This window comes from Glycine max, chromosome 5 (genome assembly GCF_000004515.6).
Source record: "Glycine max cultivar Williams 82 chromosome 5, Glycine_max_v4.0, whole genome shotgun sequence".
In the NCBI taxonomy this organism is placed as follows: Eukaryota; Viridiplantae; Streptophyta; class Magnoliopsida; order Fabales; family Fabaceae; genus Glycine; species Glycine max.
This window is the reverse complement of record NC_038241.2, coordinates 26,265,461-26,284,420: the sequence shown is the minus strand read 5'-3', so window position 1 is coordinate 26,284,420 and position 18,960 is coordinate 26,265,461. Positions and strand designations below refer to the sequence as shown.

Here is an 18,960-nt window from a genome sequence, read left to right as displayed (position 1 = left end):
TGTTGTGAAAATGGCTTCTTTGTATGAATTTAATTTTTTATTAAAAAAATTAAGCCAAAACATTGAACGATGCTTGTTGTTGAGGACCATCGGGTGGGTGACTAAAAATGTTTATGTTGGTTATAAGCTGATCTTGTGGTGTTCTTGAACCTACTTGTTGAAAGCAAAACTATCAAATTGTTCATGAAGAAGATAAGGACATTTATGGCTAAAATTTTCATTAAATTGCATGTGCAAGACACATGATGTCGGAGAGTTAACAGAACATATGACCAGCGGGTCTCTGCAATGAATTTATCCCAATAAGGGGGGTTTGTGATGATGGGTGTGAATGTAATAAGTCCTAAATATACGAAAGATGAGTGTAATTTTCTCATTTATCATTGAAAAATAGTTTTTTTAAGGGTAAAATGCATTTTAGGTCAAGATTTAGAACGTGTTTGGTTTTCAATCCAATTTGTTGTGCGCAAATTTTGAGATCAAATCCAATGGTCCACCACAAATTAAATGCAAAAGGAAGATGTTAATATTTCTGCAAATTTCATTTTGTCACCAACATTTGTTTGTTATGGATACTCAAGCATACACTTAGTAATTCATTTTAGTCTTTGATATTTTATTTCTAAAACGTGATGAATTTTGTTTTTAGTCATGTTAAAATAAAGTATAAAGTGGAGAATGAAATTTGCAACATTTAAAAAATACAAAAATTTAAATTATTTTTAAAAGGCAAGGATTAAAAATCACATTGTATACATTTTTTCTATCTCTCAAGTTTTAATTCCAAAATTATTTTTGAAATGTATGATATAAAATAAAAAAAAGACATTATCAATTAATTACTCCTTCCATCATTAATTATAAGAATTTTTTTTTAAAAATTGTTTATTCTTTTTTATAATTTTTTTTCTTCTAATTTTTAGATGCATTAATCAACTTTTTTTACTATCCTTATTTAGTTATTCTTTTTTCAAACATAAATAAAAACTAATTAGGTGAATAAAAAGAAAAAAATAAATTTTAAATAATTAATAAATTTAATGTAATTAGTGAAATTAATTATTTTTATTAAGATGCATGAATTAGTTGAATGAATGAGATAATGCGAAGGAGGGAGTAACAAAGACCTAGTGTGTGATATGATATTTTGCCAATTACTACCATGGCCCTACCAGCAGCGTACCCAAACTATGGGAATGAGCACATTATGTGGTGGGGATGGCGTAGCCGCGTAACGACGAGCCCGAATGGTTCATTTTCAATTTCAGTCCATAGCGACCAGTCAAGGACCAGACCAGTAACCACTGCACCAGAGCCATAGCATAGCTTCCAGCGGAATAGACTCTGATATGAACTCAAGCTCCAATCTCAAAATGGAAGCAATTTCTTATTCAATCCCCTCCACCAAATTGCACTCCTCTCTTCATATTTACACGGGCGTTACACGAATTCGATCCTCTAACCTCCTTCTTCGCCCTCCCCCTATTTCAATTAAACCTCTATATTCCCCCAATTTTCTCATTCTCCATCGCCACAGACTTCGCTGCGTCGCAGAATCCTCCAATAATCACCACCACAATCATCATCACGACCATGACCACGGTCACAACCACCACCATCACCATCACCATCACCACTCACACGGCATCCACGGCGCTGATCTCACCGGCCCTCAAAAAGCTGTCATCGCGTTCGCGAAAGCCACCAGATGGATGGACCTGGCAGACATCCTGAGGGAGCACCTGCATCTATGCTGCTTCTCCACCGCTCTATTCGTAGCCGCCGCAATTTGCCCTCACACCTTGCCTAAGCCACTTATCAAGCCTCTTCAAAACTCTCTCATCTTCGTCGCCTTTCCTCTGGTTGGGGTACGCAACACAACAATCTCTCACTCCCTTCACTTTTTTTTTTTTTTACTATAATACCATTATTACACTTTGCATGTGTGTTGTTCCTATTATCAGGTTTCTGCATCACTTGACGCTCTCCTTGAAATCAGCAGTGGAAAGGTGAACATCCATGTGCTAATGGCAATGGCAGCCTTTGCGTCGATATTCATGGGAAACTCTTTGGAAGGAGGCTTGCTTCTTGCCATGTTTAACCTCGCGCATATCGGTGAGCTACTGGTCCAACTCGCACACTTGCTGAATTAGTAAATTTTGTAGGTTCGAGTTGTTAGAAAATAAAATAAAATGAAAGAAATAAATGGGAAGAAGATGCAAAGCCTTGGACAAAATAAAAGAACAATAGTAGCAATACAACTTCAGAAAATGACAAAATATGGATTAACAATGCAATATAACATATGATAAGTCCAAAGGAAAATAATTTTAAAGGAGAAGTTTTAAATTGCTGGATTGAAGTGTGCAAACACTATCCTTAGAGAAAAAACACTCTCACTGCACTGGTAGGAGAATCTGATTGCGCTCGTCTCTCAAGATAAGACAACCCGTTGGTTCCGATCGTGTGCAGCAAAAGGATTCCCGAACCTTCTGAATACCAATACTCTTTCTCTCAAAAAGTAATTTTTTATAAGAACAGGAAGAGAAGAAATTTAGAGGAAAATGCAAAAATATTTTTCTGGTGTCTATTGGCTAAAGGAGAGAGATATATATAGGTATAAAACAAATATTTACTAACATGAGTTAATGAGTTTGATTTGCTTGTGTGAATGGTTTCTGCAGCCGAAGAGTATTTCACCAGCCGGTCGATGGTTGATGTTAGGGAATTGAAGGAAAATAATCCAGATTTCGCCCTTGTTCTGGATACCAATGATGATAAACTCCCCAATACGTTTGACTTGGCGTACAAGAGGGTTCCCGTGCATGATGTAACTGTAGGATCATATATTCTGGTTGGCGCTGGTGAGGTTGGTTTTAGTAAATTAGTTGCCTCGCTGTAATTTTGAAGTTTGAATTGGTTCCAATGTCACTGTGGTTTTCTTCAATGTCTAGAAGAAGGTTAAACCATGACTGTTGTGGTGTGATGTTTTTGAGATTTTCAACTAGATAAGTATTTTGTATTAACTGGTGTTCATTACAATTTTTGGTGGCTTGGGCATAATAGTTAACCTTTTCATATATATGGTTTGTTAATTTGCTGCATTATGAATCAATAATTATAATTATGATTCCAATTCTTTTTATAATGTCCGTAGAATAATTATTAATGCCGTGAAAATTATTTATACTACCAAACTGATTTTGCAGCTTAATTTGATCTTGAGTACACACAACTTGTCTGTACCAAACTATATCACTGTGTTCTGGAAACATTACGGACCAAATATTGGAAAATTTGTTTTGGAAAGATTGCCTTTTAATCTTCTCATACGGTTCATCAGTTGTTTTCAGTCAATTCCCTTACAATATTATTTTTTATTAAAAAATTCAAATGTCTCTTTTTCTTTTGTGGTTTCAAGAGCATTCCTTGTCCTCATGTTCTATGTCTCCTTTCTCTTTTAATAAAGGATTCTTTCACATTGCCCCTTCCCTCCCCCTAAAAGAGAAAAAAGAAAAAAATATTATAATTTCTTCAAACCCTTAAGTATATTCTAATACACAACACAGACTCATACAAACTCATACATGCACAATTTGGAATTTCAAGTTTTATACAGCAGATTATTGAAGTATAATGGGGATGGTGTTGTGATCAGTCTGTGCCAGTAGATTGTGAAGTATTCCAAGGAAGTGCCACAATTACCACCGAGCACTTGACAGGGGAAGTCAAACCTTTGGAAGCCAAAGTTGGAGATAGAATTCCTGGTGGTGCAAGGAACTTAGATGGGAGGATAATCGTGGAGGTATGTTGAACTGTAAATTTCAACAATTTTTGCATATTCTACTAAATTTAAAAGTTTTGCATTTATATTGACATTGGAAATGTGGTAATAATATTGGTAGTATGACAACAGAAAAGGCAATGGCAACAATAATAGCTGGGGCTGGGTGGTGATGGATATATTAGGATGAATTTGGTGACTGCTCATGATGGTGATGGATGATACAATTTAGAGAACAAGGTCAAATTAGTGGTGTTAATGGGTGCGAAGCAATAGTAATAATATGGTGGCAGTGGCTGCAATTGTATAATTAATCTTATCACACTTTTGATTATTGGTTGTTTTAGTATATTTTATTTTAGGAGTATGACCGTAAACTGCTAGTTCTGAGGTTGGTAGGAGTGATTGTGATGATGCTCAAGTTGGTGGAGTTATTAATAGGTAGTTAGTGAGAGTTGCTGTATGTTTCAGATGTAAATAAATATCTATTATATTTTTGGTGATTAATTGCAAGTTTCACACGACATTAACCATACCTAGGCTTGGGAATTTCATTTTCATTGATGAAGATTGAAAAATAGAGCAATGAGTCAGGTTCATATGTATGGGCTTACTAGAGATTGTGATGCTAGGTTGCTATTGCTAGTTTGTCTTGTTCAACACTTAAGCTTGTTTCTGATTAGGTGCTTGTCTTGTTAAAAGTGTGATTTTGTTGGAAACTTGCCATATAATAAAAAATTAATTGATTGCAGGTAACCAAAACTTGGAAGGAATCAACTCTCAGCAGAATTGTTCAGTTGACTGAAGAAGCACAGTCAAATAAACCTAAACTTCAAAGGTGGCTTGATGAATTTGGTGAACGCTATAGCAAAGTTGTTGTGGTGTTATCAATTGCTATTGCTGTTATTGGGCCATTTTTATTTAAGTGGCCATTCATTAGTACATCTGGTAATTTTTGAGTTCTTTTACTCTAGTAGTGCTGTATAATATAGTTAATAAATTTTAAAATTTGATAACTAGTTATGTTTTTATCCTGTTGTCCTTTTGTTTTTCTTTGTGGGTCAGATATGCTATTTACTCCGTTCCTTTTATAATAATTTCATAGCAACTTCGAATTAAAGTAGAAATAACAGAGATCAAGCTGCTTACAAGTTACAAGCAGAGGTAGCCTCTGCTTACTTAATCACAAAATGAAGTGCAGGAAAAAGAAAAAAAAAATATTACAAGGGAGATTCTGCAGATGCACAGAGTATCTCACTGCATCTCAAAGCCTTACCAGTTACCATTTCTCAATTCTATTCTACACCTTTCTTACTCCTCTTACTCACATTTATCTGCCTTCTCAGTTAATGCCTTAAATACTCCACTTATTCCTTCCTCATTCATGTTGTGCCAGCTGTTCAGGTCATTATCTACCTCTCTTGTCTTGTTCTCTGCTGTGAGGATAGACCCTCCAATTCCCTCTCCCTCTTTATTCCTCCTTTCATATGCCTGCAGCCCTCTCTGTTCCTTCAGAACCAGCCCCATTATGGGCATAGCCCTTTTGTTTCTGTCTTTGATGGACTTGGGCAAGGGGTGTATCATGGTTTAGGTTTAACAAGTGGTACTAAAGTCTCCTATTTATTAATGTTATCCTACAGTCATTATCACCAAATTATATAGTTCTCAATGCCCATGTTTTCTCCAATCTTCTTGTTAAAAGGATGTAGTATCCTAAAAATATGGTGTTGCATATCTATATAATATATATGATGTAACTTTCGTATTTCAGCTTATTAGTGTCTGATTGATGTAGCTTGCAGAGGTTCAATTTACAGAGCCTTAGGGCTTATGGTGGCAGCATCCCCTTGTGCCTTGGCTGTGGCCCCATTGGCATATGCTATAGCAATCAGCTCCTGTGCCAGAAAGGTAACAGTTATCTACTTGGGGGTATCTACCTACGCTTCAAAATATATTTCAAATTTTAACATCACATATGAAATTGCTCTTTGAATCTTAGTTTTTCCTTTTGCTAGAATCAAATGTTATCCTAGTGTTTCAATTATGAAGTATTTGCACTGTCAATATGATTTCATGTTTTTCATTTTTTGTATTCAGTATATTTTTTTAAGAATTATAATCTTGCACCTTTTGAAAATCTTATACTCACATATATTTTGTAGTGCTATTATTTCCTAAATTTACTGGTAAGTAGTGAGATCATTGAGTTAGTCCTTAAGCCAAAAATCTAAGATGTTATCAGAGTTTGTCCTAGATCCATTGTTGGGTTATTTGCATTGCCACGCTCCAGGGACATAGCCTTGGGCGTGACAGGATGTGTTGAAAAGTTGCCTTAGTTGTGGTTACCCCTAGCCCTCCTTAGCCCTTAATTGTGGTCTCTTTGGGTTGCCTTAATTGCAGCCTTAATGGGGGCATGTTTAGTCCCTCACTGCCCAGAGATATGACTTAAATAGAGCTTATAAAGCTTGGACAATCCTCACCTTACAAGTTGATTTTGTGGGTTTGAGGTAGGGTCTTAAGTCCAAATTCTAAAATAATATCAGAGCTTATCTTAGATCTATTCTTTGGTCACCTGCATCTTAGCCCTGGATGTAACAGGGTGTGTTGGAAAGCCGCCTTTTTTTTTTTTGAAAGGCAGAAAATATATATATATATTAATAAGAAAAAACTACAGTACCAGGGGTACTGATGATAAACATACAAAGGCAGCTGTGCTGCCAGCCTCCCAAAAAGAGAACAAAAACCCTTCACAAAGCCCAACTACAAGGTATGACACCTGATTAATCAAAGGCCTCCATTAGATGGGATGACCAGTGATTAAAAGGGATATTAAAACCTTTAACTCTAGCTTTAGACCAGGACCAAGCCAAAAATAAGGCATCATCCATAACTTTGGAATTAATAAAAGGAAAGCCCTGAAAAATGAGTAAATTCCTATGCTTCCAGATGGCAGAAGTTAAGGCAATCCACCATCCACACCATCTATTCTGATTTCTTCCTGCAACCAAACCTTCACACCATAGACTGAAATGACTTGTTGGGGAAGAAGGGAGAGCTCCGAAAGTCTGAATCCACCTCAAAGATTCCCACCACAGGCCAACAGTGTATCTGCAATGGAAAAAAAGATGTCCTGCCTCCTCCTGCTCACTGTGACAGAGGGGGCAGGTAAGATCCTGCAACTCCACATTTCTTCTATGCAGATTAGCTCTAGTAGGGAGCCTATCTTTGATGAGCCTCCAGGTGAAGATGGCCGCCTTTGGGGGTATCTTCAATTTCCAAACAAGCTGGAAATTTATCCCATCTAAAGCAGTACTGTTTTGACTTGATAGAAGCCTATAAGCAGACCTAGTAGAGTATAGCCCACTAGGATCAGCTTTCCACAGCAACTTATCTTTCAAGTGATTCTGAAGAGTATAAGCAGTGATGTCTTCCATAAAAGCCACAGCTACACCCTCCTCATGCTCGAAGAGATGTCTCCTCCATTTCAAATCCCATCTCCAAATATTCTGTGAGAAGCTACCCATGGTGGAGATAAAATCATTCTGCTGCTTACTAATCGAAAAGAGCTGAGAGTATTTCTGTTGCAGAGTGCTTTCCTCCCCCAACCACCTATCTTTCCAAAATCTGATTTTATCCCCACAACCAGCCTTCCATGCCATATTCTGATGGATAATCTTGAAATCATTGTGCTGATATAATCTCCTAAGGTCTTTCCACCAGTGAGAATCCCAGCAATGAACTTTGCCATTCTGCAATGCTGACCACCCCCCATATTTGGAATTAAGAACCCTAACCCAGGGTTGATTCTGATTAGAATATAATTCCCATATCCATCTTCCCATCAGGGCAGCATTGAACTTGACCAGGTTCTTAATACCCAGGCCCCCTTCCCTTTTGTTGAGGCAAATGTTATCCCATTTAACCCAAGGGATCTTCTTTTGGTCAAGGTCTCCACCCCACATGAAATTTCTCTGAAGAGAGACCAGTCTATCAGCTATTCTTTGAGGAATTTTGAAGAAGGAGAGGAGATAGATTGGTAAAGCGTTTAGAACAGAGTTTATCAAGGTAACCCTGCCAGCCATAGATAGGCTTTTCTGATTCCATTTAGAGAGTTTAGCCTCAAATTTACTGATCACAGGCTCCCACACCATCTGAGATGAAGATCTGACAGCAATAGGAATACCCAAATAATGAAAAGGGACACCCATCTGCCTACAATTCAGCACCTGAGCAGCTTCATGAGCCCAGCTAACAGGCTTCCCATAAATCCCAAACTGACTTTTGGCATAGTTAATTTTCAGACCAGAGGCCATCTCAAAACCTCTAAGCATTGCCTTCATGGCAAGAACATTCGCCCAAGAAGCTTCCCCAATAAAAACAGTATCATCGGCATATTGGAGGATATTAATAGGCTCCTTATGCTTCCCAACGCAGTAGCTACTATAAAGATTTTTCAGAATGGCCTCTCTCATCAAACCAGTGAGACCCTCCCCCACTATATTGAAGAGCAATGGTGCTAGGGGATCCCCTTGACGCAAACCACGAGAAGGGGTAAATTCTTTAGTAGGACTACCATTAACTAGGATGGAAATTGTTGCCGATTGGAGACAGGCAGCAATCCATTGTCTCCATTTACCACAGAATCCTAATCTGGATAGCATATAATCGAGGAAGGACCAGGAAACAGTGTCATAGGCCTTTTCGAAATCCACTTTGAAGACCATGACTGGGTGCTTTCTCTTCACAGCTTCCTCTACCACTTCATTAAGGATGATAATCCCATGGAGGATATGTCTATTATTTATGAAAGCTGATTGTCTTTCATCAACAATACCAGAAATAACTCCCCTCAACCTATTTGCCAAAAGCTTAGCTATGACTTTGTACATGCACCCAATTAGAGAAATAGGCCTGTAGTCATTTAAAGATTGAGGATGATTTGTTTTAGGGATAAGAGCCATGAAAGAAGCATTGCTGCCTCTAGGGAAACACCCACGGAAGTGGAATTCATCCACAAATCTCCTGAATTCAGCTTTCAAAACCTTCCAAAAGGCCTTAATAAAATTGAAATTAAATCCATCGGGCCCCGGGCATTTATCTCCACCACAACTCCACACAGCCTCTTTAATTTCTTGGTCAGAAAAAGGGGCAGTGAGCTCCTCTCTTTGATTCTGGTCAATTGATCGGAAGAAAACTCTATCAAGAGTAGGTCTAAACTGCTTGTCTTCAGTAAATCTATGTAGGAAGAATTTATGAACTTCCTCCTTGACTAGGTTAGGCTGTTGAACCCAAATCCCATCAATAAAAAGACCCTGAAAGGCATTAAAGTTTCTTCTAAAATTGATAACTTTGTGAAAGTAAGCTGAATTACTATCCCCTTCCTTAATCCACTTCTCTCTAGATTTCTGTCTCAAGAGGGATTCATAAGCATTTGAGGCCTCCCACAGCTGTTGTTGAATGGACTTCTTGGCTTGGGCTTCATCTTCAGATAAAGGTCTATCTCCAGCTGAAATTTCCAAAAGATTAAGTTTGTGCTTCAGACTCTGGATTTTGTTAATATTACCATCAGCATTAACTATGCTCCACTGCTTGATGCTATTTCTGAGATTTCTCAACTTGTTTTTAAGAGCTATGCCCCCCCATCCGCCCTGCTGATCCTTAATCCATGCCTCTTTCACCATCTTCTGATATCCATTTTGGTTAAGCCACGAATCCACCACCCTAAAGGGCTTGGGTCCCCAGTCAAGAATCTGAGTTTTCAGAATGATTGGGCAGTGATCTGAATAGTCTCTATGCAGAACCTGCTGAGTGGAATCAGGCCATATGTTTAACCATTGGTCTGAAACAAGGAATCTGTCAAGTCTGCTCTTGACAGAACCATTAGGCCTGAACCAAGTGAAATTGCCACCAAAACCTCTGATTTCATGAAGCTCCATATTTGAAATCCAGGCATTAAATTCTGAAGTGTCTGAGTTATCAGCTGACCTTTGAGATAGTCCAATACGTTCCTCCTGGCTCCTTATACTATTAAAGTCACCAAGGAAGCACCAAGCTCCATCAGGATTGGATTGTTTCAGCTGAATTAACTCCTCCCACAGATTTCTTTTCCCAGCTAGATCACAAGGGGCATAGACATTGACTATGAAAAGCCTCTGGTCTTCACTCAGCCATCTCCCCTCTAAGCATAAGAATCTATTGCCTTTTATACTCCTTTCCACATGGAAAACTGAATTATTCCATAAGCAAAGAAGGCCACCAGCTGCTTGAACAGAGGGAACGCTTTCCCAAGAGACAGTGGAATCCCCCCACATTGACTGGCAAATAGATTTATCAAAGTGCTCTCTTTTTGTTTCTTGAATACACACAAGGTCAGTCTTATGTATAAAATTGAGTCTCCTTATAGCTGCCCATTTAATCCCCCTTCCCAAACCTCTAGGATTATATGATAGTATAATCATAATTGGTGGTTCTTGATACCCTTCTGCACTGCCACAGAGTTATCTCTCTGTTCCATGTGAATCAACATCTCCTTAATCATTTGGGCTTCCTGACCATATGTGAGGCCCATGTCACTGGCTAGAGCTATTTGTTCTTCCAGGGAAAGCTGCTTACAGATATTGGTACTTGGGTCCTTCACGTCAAGTTCCAGGCAAGGTTCATGCGGCTGAGAGGTTAAGACTATGGGGGGGGGGGGAGGGGGGTGTAGAGCAGATTGGGCCACAGTTTTGGAAACCTTAGATTCCTTTCTTCTAACATAAACTTTGGTACCAGAGTGAATTGGGCCTACTAATTGCTGGCCCAACTCCCCCTCTACATTTTGAAAATGATAAGGACCTTCGGGTAATGGGGTTGAGCTTTCCAGATTATTATATGTACCACTACTACGGGCTAACCTCTCCTCAAAAGGGGCTATTATATATTTTTCTCCCTCCAAATTACCCATTATGGAACCAGACAGGACCACGTCAGCGTCTTCTTCTTGCTCCTCAACACCTATATGGTTCTGATCACAGTCTGCCACCTCCACAGCGTCTTCTTTCTGCTCCTCCTCTGCATCCATTGAGGTCAAAACAAATATTTCCTTTTGCATGTCAACGCAGGATTTACTTTTGGTCTTGGCATTAAAAGGTATCTGTTTCTGTCGAAGAGGACCGTTGCTGCGTTCCTTCGGGCTTTGAGCCTCCACGCCCTTGTTGTCGCCGAACGATTGGGCCACGTCAGGTTTGTCATCAACAGACCGCTCCATGTGATAGTCGTGGGTAGGTTGGATCCGATTGACCCGACCCGCCAGGAACGACTGGGTACGGCGCCAATGTCCAGAGAACCCGCCGTCGGAGCCTTGTGACCCACCGTCCGACGAAGCTCCTTCGTTAACAACCCCTGGGGTACGACCTGTGAAAGTTGTGGGAGTGTTTGGCTCGGTCGAGAAAGGTGATGGCGGGTACCACGTGAGGGCTTGCTTGGGCTTCGTCTTCGTTCCGAGCCCCTGCATGTCTTCAACGATGTGGATAACAACATCCACTCCATCAATGACGGCTGGGACCGCCACGGCAATGCCCGGTCTGAGGTCCGTCCTAATTAAGATTCGCGCCACGTCCAACCTCCAGCGTTCCTCAACCATTACATCAACCTCTACCAGCTCCCCAAGCTCCGCCACAATCTTCTCTAAATAAACTGCTTCCCACACAGTTGGCGGTAGACCCCATAACAGGACCCACGCCAACCTGTGTGTCTGACGAATAGATGGGGACCATTTCTGGAGGTCTAGTAAAGGTGTGGAGCCGTTCGTCCGTTCCTCATCCACTAGACGAAGTGCCTTATCATCCTCAAGGTTGGGTAAGATAACCCAATCATCAACCCAATAACAAGGGTTGATGTCGGGGTCTAGAACCCATCTCAGTTCCTCCTTCACTCTTTCAAACATTCCCCTATTCTTCAATCTGCCCACCCAAGCCTTCTGTACCCATTCTTTGTGTTCGTTGGTTGGATTCAGAGAGACCGGGCTCAGGACTGGTCTAATGTCATCTAGGACAGTCCCCTTCTGGTTAGACAAGTTATCCACAGATGGTGTTACCCCCTTAGCCACCTCAACATATGACCGAAGTCTTCCACCCGTGTCGCGTGTTTTATGGCCACCGTTGTCCACCTCCTGTATTCTCCCCTTTCCATGTGTGAGGGTACCATGCTGATAGCCTCTATTCGCATTCTCCCTCTCAAACTTTGGTTTATTGACAAACATTTTGATCCCATCAAGGAAAATGCTATTATCCAGCTGTCTTTCCAACCTCTGTACATCTTGGACCTCCTTATACCTTACAAAACCGAACCTATGGCCTGCCTTGTTTTTAGTTTTATGAATGAAAACTTCCCACACCTTACCCCACCTTTGGAAAATCTTCCATAAATCCTTTTCCTTTACTCCGTCAGGGAATCTTGAGAAGTAAAAGGAGGTGACATCCTCCTTATCTCTCCATGTACCTCTCCTATGTTGCCTTTGTCGCTTACTAAGCACAGAGGGTCCTCTGTCTGCGACTGATTTCTTCTTCCTCCTATAGGAAACTTCCACCCATCCAACATCAGTACTAGCAGGGTTGTTATCCACCTCGTGAGATGCCCTCCTACTCTCTGCAAGACCCCTACTTTCACCGTAAACAGTGACTCTTCTCCTTTCTCTATCAGAAAACTTCTCCCCATGTTGGCCACCAGAGGCGTGGTGATGTCCCTGGCCTCCTACCCTGTCACGGGCACTCCCTCTTCCATTGCCATGAACACTCCTACGTAAACTCCCTCTCAGACTCACTCTTTCTCTCGGTCTACCCTCTCTCACCTCTCTCACTGTGTCTCTCGTTCTACCTTGTCTCACTCTTTCTTTCGTTCTACCCTCTCTCATCTCTCTCTATGCTTCACCCTGTGAGAAAATTGAGAGAGAAGTTCACACTCATCATCAAGAACCACCATGGATACAACCCCTTAAGAGAAGAGAAGCAGTGTGCGGTGTGGATTTTGGCGTCGTTGAGTAGCTGAGTTGAAGCTGAACAAGTGCAAAGGTGTTGGAAAGCCGCCTTAATTGCAGTCACCATGCCTCGCCTTAGCTGTGGCCTCTTTAGAGCATCTTCATTGTGCTGAGTGTGAGGGAGCATGTTTAGTTCCACATGGACTAAAGATATGGCCAATGTAACCCTCATAAAACTTGGCCAATCACCTTACATGCCTGATTTTATGGGGTCGAGTTACACCCTTAACCAGAGTTTAAGACCTTGTAAATAATGTTATGAAATCTTAATCGTTTAGTCCATGCTGATGTTAGCAACTAAAATTCTATTTATACATTTTGAAAAAGAGGAGAGAGCTTTCATTAATTGTCATGCAAAGAACAAACTTTTAAAGCTTTGTATATCGGTTACGGTTATTGTACATGGAGTAGAGTGTTTTCTTTCTAATGCCAATCTCCCCACCCACATTATTCTAAGTAAGAATTTTAAGCACCAAATGTGAACTAAAACTTGATCAGACTTGTGAGTTGTGATCAAAGAAAAACTAAGCCATGAACAAGATTGTGATTGAAGAAAAACTAAGCCATGAACATGATTGATATATTTTATAACAAGGAAACAAGTTTTGTCTTCAAGATGATGAAACAAATTTTTACTGCCAGACTAAAGATTCTTGATGAGGCTTGTCAATAATAAGGTGAGTTGAATGGAAAAAATTTGATTTCACCATAAGTCCTTCAGATGATTGTTAGGAACCAAGAATTGAAATGAGAAAGAAAAGAAAAGATTTTATCGACTAGTAGTAAGAAAATAACAGAAAATAGGAGAAAAAACTCTCCTCCAAGGGTTTCCCCTTCACAAAGGATTTCTCCTTTCACAAAGAGCTAATGCTCAATTACTAATGATCCAAATCTGAATCTCCCCTATCCTTCTTCCCTTATTTATATCTAATAAACCCCTCTAACTAACTAACTAACTAACTTAATAGTCTAACTATGTTAACTAACTTTCCCTTCTCCTTATATCCTGACAGTTTGTTTGTTGGTTAGAAAGTTATTCAAATTATTCCAAAATTTTAAGCATGGGATGCTTCTTTTATTGTGGGTGTGATAGTTACCTCAATTTGCAGGGGATATTACTCAAAGGTGGGCATGTTCTGGATGCTCTAGCTACTTGTCATACTGTTGCCTTTGACAAAACAGGGACATTGACAACTGGTGGACTCGTATTCAAGGCAATTGAGCCCATTTATGGTCATCATGTTAGAAACAATAAATCAAATGTTCCTTCCTGTTGCATTCCCACCTGTGAAAAAGAAGCTCTTGCTGTTGCTGCAGCTATGGAAAAGGGTACTACTCACCCTATTGGAAGGTATCATTTTGAATAGACTGTATTTTTGTTATTTTTGAACCCTCTTCTTACTAGTTACAATGGTGGCTGTTGTTGGTTCTCTAGAAATTGAATTTTATTTATCTAATGAAAATAGGAGTACAAGAATATACTTATGTACAACATATACTAATGCCTAATGGGCTTATGGGCCCAATACCACTTTATTATACTAACACTCCCCCTCAAGCTAGAGCATATAGATTATATGCACAAAGCTTGTTACAAATAAACACAATTCAGGGGCCCCTAATAGACTCCTTGTTGAAAATATTAGCCTAGGAGTTAAAAAGGGGGAGAACAAGTAGATCACTCGTAACCTACAATAGCTAACAATATGAACGCAGTTAGGAAATTGCAATCAATTTGCAGTATCTACAACTTATCACATTAAATGTTAATTCCTGTCAATGAGATTCTCCCCAACACAATTCAATTCTTGAATGTTCAGTTATGCCATCTCAAATGTATAAATAAAGCATGATATTAAACATGATTATCTCTTTTCTGTCCTTATTCTTTTTTCTTTTCTGTAAAATGAATTTCAGGGCTGTGGTTGACCATAGTGAAGGCAAAGACCTCCCATCTATTTCTGTTGAAAGTTTCGAATACTTTCCTGGTAGAGGCCTTACTGCTACTGTTAACAGCATTGAGGTATTTTGTTATTATGTGTTTTGCTCAACCCATTACTTAAATATTCATTTTGCTTGACAAAGTCAGGTATTGTATTGTAATATACATGACCCTATATTGTCAGTATCTCAAGCTCATATTGCATACAATAATCAAAGACCATCAATTGTTTCCTTGTGCACTTTTTTTAAAGATGTTTTTCATTAGTTTGCATTTGTTTTCTTTATATATTGATGCTAATGCAAGTGCTGACTATATATTATAATGGGACCCATGGCCATGTTAGAGATTCCCAGATGTTAACAGTTAGTTATAGTAGAGTATGAATAGTTATTGTTAGTTAGAGAAGGTAGGACATAGGCTTAGTTTAGGAGGTGTAGAAGTAGGGATCACAATTGGATTCAAACTTGATTAGCACATACAATAATACCCACAATGGAGAAATGATTAGTCGCTAAAATGAGTGCGGGTTTGGGTATTTTAGTACATGCCTCACGTCATACCCACATATTTAATTATTTTAGAATAATTGGGATGCTTGAGTGGCTGAGCCATATCTTTTCTTCGCATATAGTTTATTTGTGGAATGACACTTAAAATGGCTCAAATTTATTTTTGTTTTATTATAGTCAGGAACTGGAGGTGCTAAACTATTGAAAGCATCACTTGGATCTATAGATTTCATCACCTCTTTTTGTCAATCTGAAGTCGAGTCAGAAAAGATCAAGGAAGCTGTTAATACATCTTCTTATGGAAGTGAATATGTTCATGCTGCCCTTTCAGTTAATCAGAAGGTGGTATATTGTTTTCTACTGATCTTTTTTCTGGGAATGGCCGAAGGGGTAATGCTTTAAGCATTTTCATAGACCTGTCCAGCCAGAGAAGCTGGCTGGCATACCCAAATTGTTTAACTTCTCTGGCCTGGATACCCCCAACCACCCCTTCCCCCCAAATAAGACACATTGAGCCTTTCTCATATTATATGCCATTGTCTCATTCTCAACAGTCTCCACCTGAACCTAACTGGTTGATCACTTGATGCAGGTAACATTGATTCATCTAGAGGATAGGCCTCGTCCTGGGGTTTCTAATGTTATTCAAGAATTGCAAGATGAAGCAAAGTTTCGTGTGATGATGTTAACTGGTGATCATGAGTCTAGTGCAAGGAGAGTTGCAAGTGCTGTGGGCATCAATGAGTTTCATTGCAACCTGAAGCCTGAAGACAAGCTGAGTCATGTAAAGGATATCTCAAGAGATATGGGTAAGTTCCTTGATTAGCATATCTTTGTCTCTGATTACAATTAACAAGGATATTATATTTGGACGGTGAGGGCGAGCCCTGGTGCAGCGGTAAAGTTGTGCCTTGGTGACTTGTTGGTCATGGGTTCGAATCCGGAAACGGCCTTTTTGCATATGCAAGGGTAAGGCTGCGTACAACATCCCTCCCCCATACCTTCGCATAGCGAAGAGCCTCTGGGCAATGGGGTACGAAGTGAAGTGAAGTGAATTATATTTGGACGGTGGACTGACTTCTGTACTGCATTCTGCATACTAATGATTCCTTCCCAATATAAGTTTTGTGCGTCCCCTCTTGCAGCTTCTAGCTTCAACTGTTGTAGTAAATTGTGCAGAACTGAAGCCTAAACAAGGTTACCAAATCGGGATTCAAATCATGAATCACTGCTAATTTTTGAATTGTGAATCGTAATTTGTATTGAACCATAAAATTAAGAGACAATGAAAAATAACTTCCAAATCTATTGCATAGATGATATAGTGTTTGATGTACAAGTTTTGAACTAGAAATAGATAAAACAACTTAACCAAAACTCTAATAAAAGAAAATTATTAGTTATATTGGGATTTGTGAAGCCTTTATTTTAGAAGAATGAAATGAAGCAATTAATTAGCTAAGTAGAGTACATGCATTGAACAAGTGAGTGACAAATAAGTAATGGAATAATCAAATAGGATAAATTCAGAAGTGCTCCTTCAATTCCATTTCATTTAACAATTTATGCTTTCATGACTTTTTAATTTTTTCATAAGTCGGTTAAAGAAAAGTAAAATTAAAAAATAACAAATTGTTGAATTGTGTGATTCATATCAATGATACAAAATATTGCACAAATTCATTCATGTATCACAAGATACAAAGTCATTTAAGATTCATCTTATAATATGTATTGGTAGGTTGCCAATTTGTATCGAGTTGTAAATCATGAGATTCTGATAACTATGGCCTAAAATGTTACCTTTACATGCTTCATTTTCAAGTCTTGTTTTACTGTACCTTTGTTGATCAGTTATGAGACTGTCATTTTTATGATTAGACTATTTTATTAACCAGGTTCCTACATAATATTTGGACTAAATTGCATGATGTCTTTTGCACATACGTTTTATGCTCTTAAGCCATTTTGTTTGTACTTGTGACAGGGGGAGGCTTAATTATGGTTGGTGAAGGCATCAATGATGCCCCAGCACTAGCTGCTGCAACTGTTGGGATAGTTCTTGCTCACCGTGCTAGTGCAACTGCCATAGCTGTTGCAGATGTATTGTTGCTTAGAGAAAACATTTCTGCAGTGCCATTTTGTATTGCCAAGTCTCGTCAAACAACTTCACTGGTATTTTAATAGCAACAGTTACAATACATTATTTCGTCATTTCTTGGATGATGTTGCTTTATATGTGAATGCACGTGCAGATTAAACAAAATGTGGCTTTAGCATTGACGTCCATTGTCATGGCTTCCCTTCCATCAGTTTTGGGATTTCTGCCATTGTGGTTAACGGTATGAAAATTCAATATAAATTTTATGCTGAATCTTTCTCCCATTCTGCTGTAGAACATTTGTTTTCTTTGGGCACTATGTCATAATGTAGTGAATGACTTGAGCAAGCATTTTTTTACTGGTTGTGATAATAAACCTCACGAATCATAATCATTTTAGTAAAGATTGCCCACTGGCCATACCAGTATCACTTAGCCGAGAAAACTCCACCCCTGGCAGAAAAAATTAAAAAAGTAAATCGAATTTGATAGGTACTACCTCTATCATTAAAGTATACTCAGCTTAACTTGTTCGCATTGATTCCTGTGAATTATTACATCCCTTAGAATAGGTCCTTTAGCTTTTGAGTGATACCACTACCTTAGCTGCTTGATTTGCTTCTTTTATTTTTTGTTTTTCTGTGGTTGCTCTTTAATCATGTCTCTTATTTATCCTTTACATGCATGCAGGTTCTTTTACATGAAGGTGGAACCTTGCTTGTCTGTCTTAATTCTGTACGTGCTCTGAATGAACCATCTTGGTCCTGGAAGCATGATATATCACATTTGATTAGCGAGATTAAATCTAGACTCCTCTCTCTCAAGACAAATATCACGGGCTCAAACAGTATCATGACGGCGAATTTGTAACGTAGTGTTGTAGTGTATTGCATATTTATAGTGTATTGAGAAAAATGTCAATATCCCTTTTCTTGTATATCTGTAGGCTTCTTTTTCACTCCAGAGAATTGAACATTCCATTCTATTGGAGGTTAGTTTCCCTTTAATCCTCGTTTTCCCATTCAAATGGAATAAGAAAAATGACATTAAGGGAAGAATATGCATATGCATTTCGGATTTGGCATTTACAATATAATGATATAATGTTTATATGACTTAAATTTAAATTTAAGACACTTTTAGTTTAAGTCCTCCAATTAATAATTTTTTTTAGTTCAATTTTGCATAATGTAGTTTTTAGTCCCCTAAAGAGAATTTGAGGGACTAAACCCAAAAGTGAAGTTGAGGATCTAAAAACATTCTGCAAATTTGAGAGTACAAAAGAATAGAGTTTTAATTGGAGCCAAAACCAAGTATTTCAAACTAAAAACATATTTAAGTCTATTTATATGAAGGATTATCTACACAAAAAAATAGTTGAATACTCCTTGTTATATATTAGTTTTTTTTTTTTTTTATCATCAACAAAACAAATGTTAGTTGGTAATTGTTAGTGGAGAGAATTGAACTCATGATCTTTCCTTCTTTTGTTTTTCGTTTTATTATATATTAGATTTAAATATATTTTTGGTTTTTGATAAATAATTAAATTTTTGTTTTAGTTTAAACTTTTTGGTCCATACTTTTATTTTGTGTCTCCAAATTTGT

The 18,960-nt window shown here is 38.5% G+C and overlaps 1 protein-coding gene across 2 annotated transcripts; it reads left to right on the top strand.

Moving 5' to 3' along the window:
* Positions 1 to 1,172: 1,172 nt before the first annotated feature.
* Positions 1,173 to 18,473, top strand: SOYCTA (putative cadmium-transporting ATPase). Of its 2 annotated transcripts, XM_041015246.1 has the most exons (13): positions 1,173 to 1,868; positions 1,965 to 2,115; positions 2,685 to 2,869; positions 3,659 to 3,805; positions 4,537 to 4,732; positions 5,580 to 5,692; positions 13,907 to 14,148; positions 14,715 to 14,820; positions 15,429 to 15,593; positions 15,844 to 16,060; positions 17,239 to 17,426; positions 17,507 to 17,593; positions 18,043 to 18,473. In XM_041015246.1, the coding sequence occupies exons 1-13, from the start codon at positions 1,350 to 1,352 to the stop codon at positions 18,220 to 18,222; spliced, it is 2,496 nt and encodes an 831-aa protein (XP_040871180.1). In that variant the 5' UTR covers positions 1,173 to 1,349; the 3' UTR covers positions 18,223 to 18,473.
* Positions 18,474 to 18,960: the final 487 nt, after the last annotated feature.

Bases quoted from the DNA above. Each gene is read 5' to 3' on its own strand.
- SOYCTA (XM_041015246.1), top strand. From the start codon at position 1,350: ATGAACTCAAGCTCCAATCTCAAAATGGAAGCAATTTCTTATTCAATC. The intron at 2,116-2,684 runs GTGAGCTACTGG...TGGTTTCTGCAG, and splicing joins GTTTAACCTCGCGCATATCG to CCGAAGAGTATTTCACCAGC. The intron at 15,594-15,843 runs GTGGTATATTGT...CACTTGATGCAG, and splicing joins CCCTTTCAGTTAATCAGAAG to GTAACATTGATTCATCTAGA.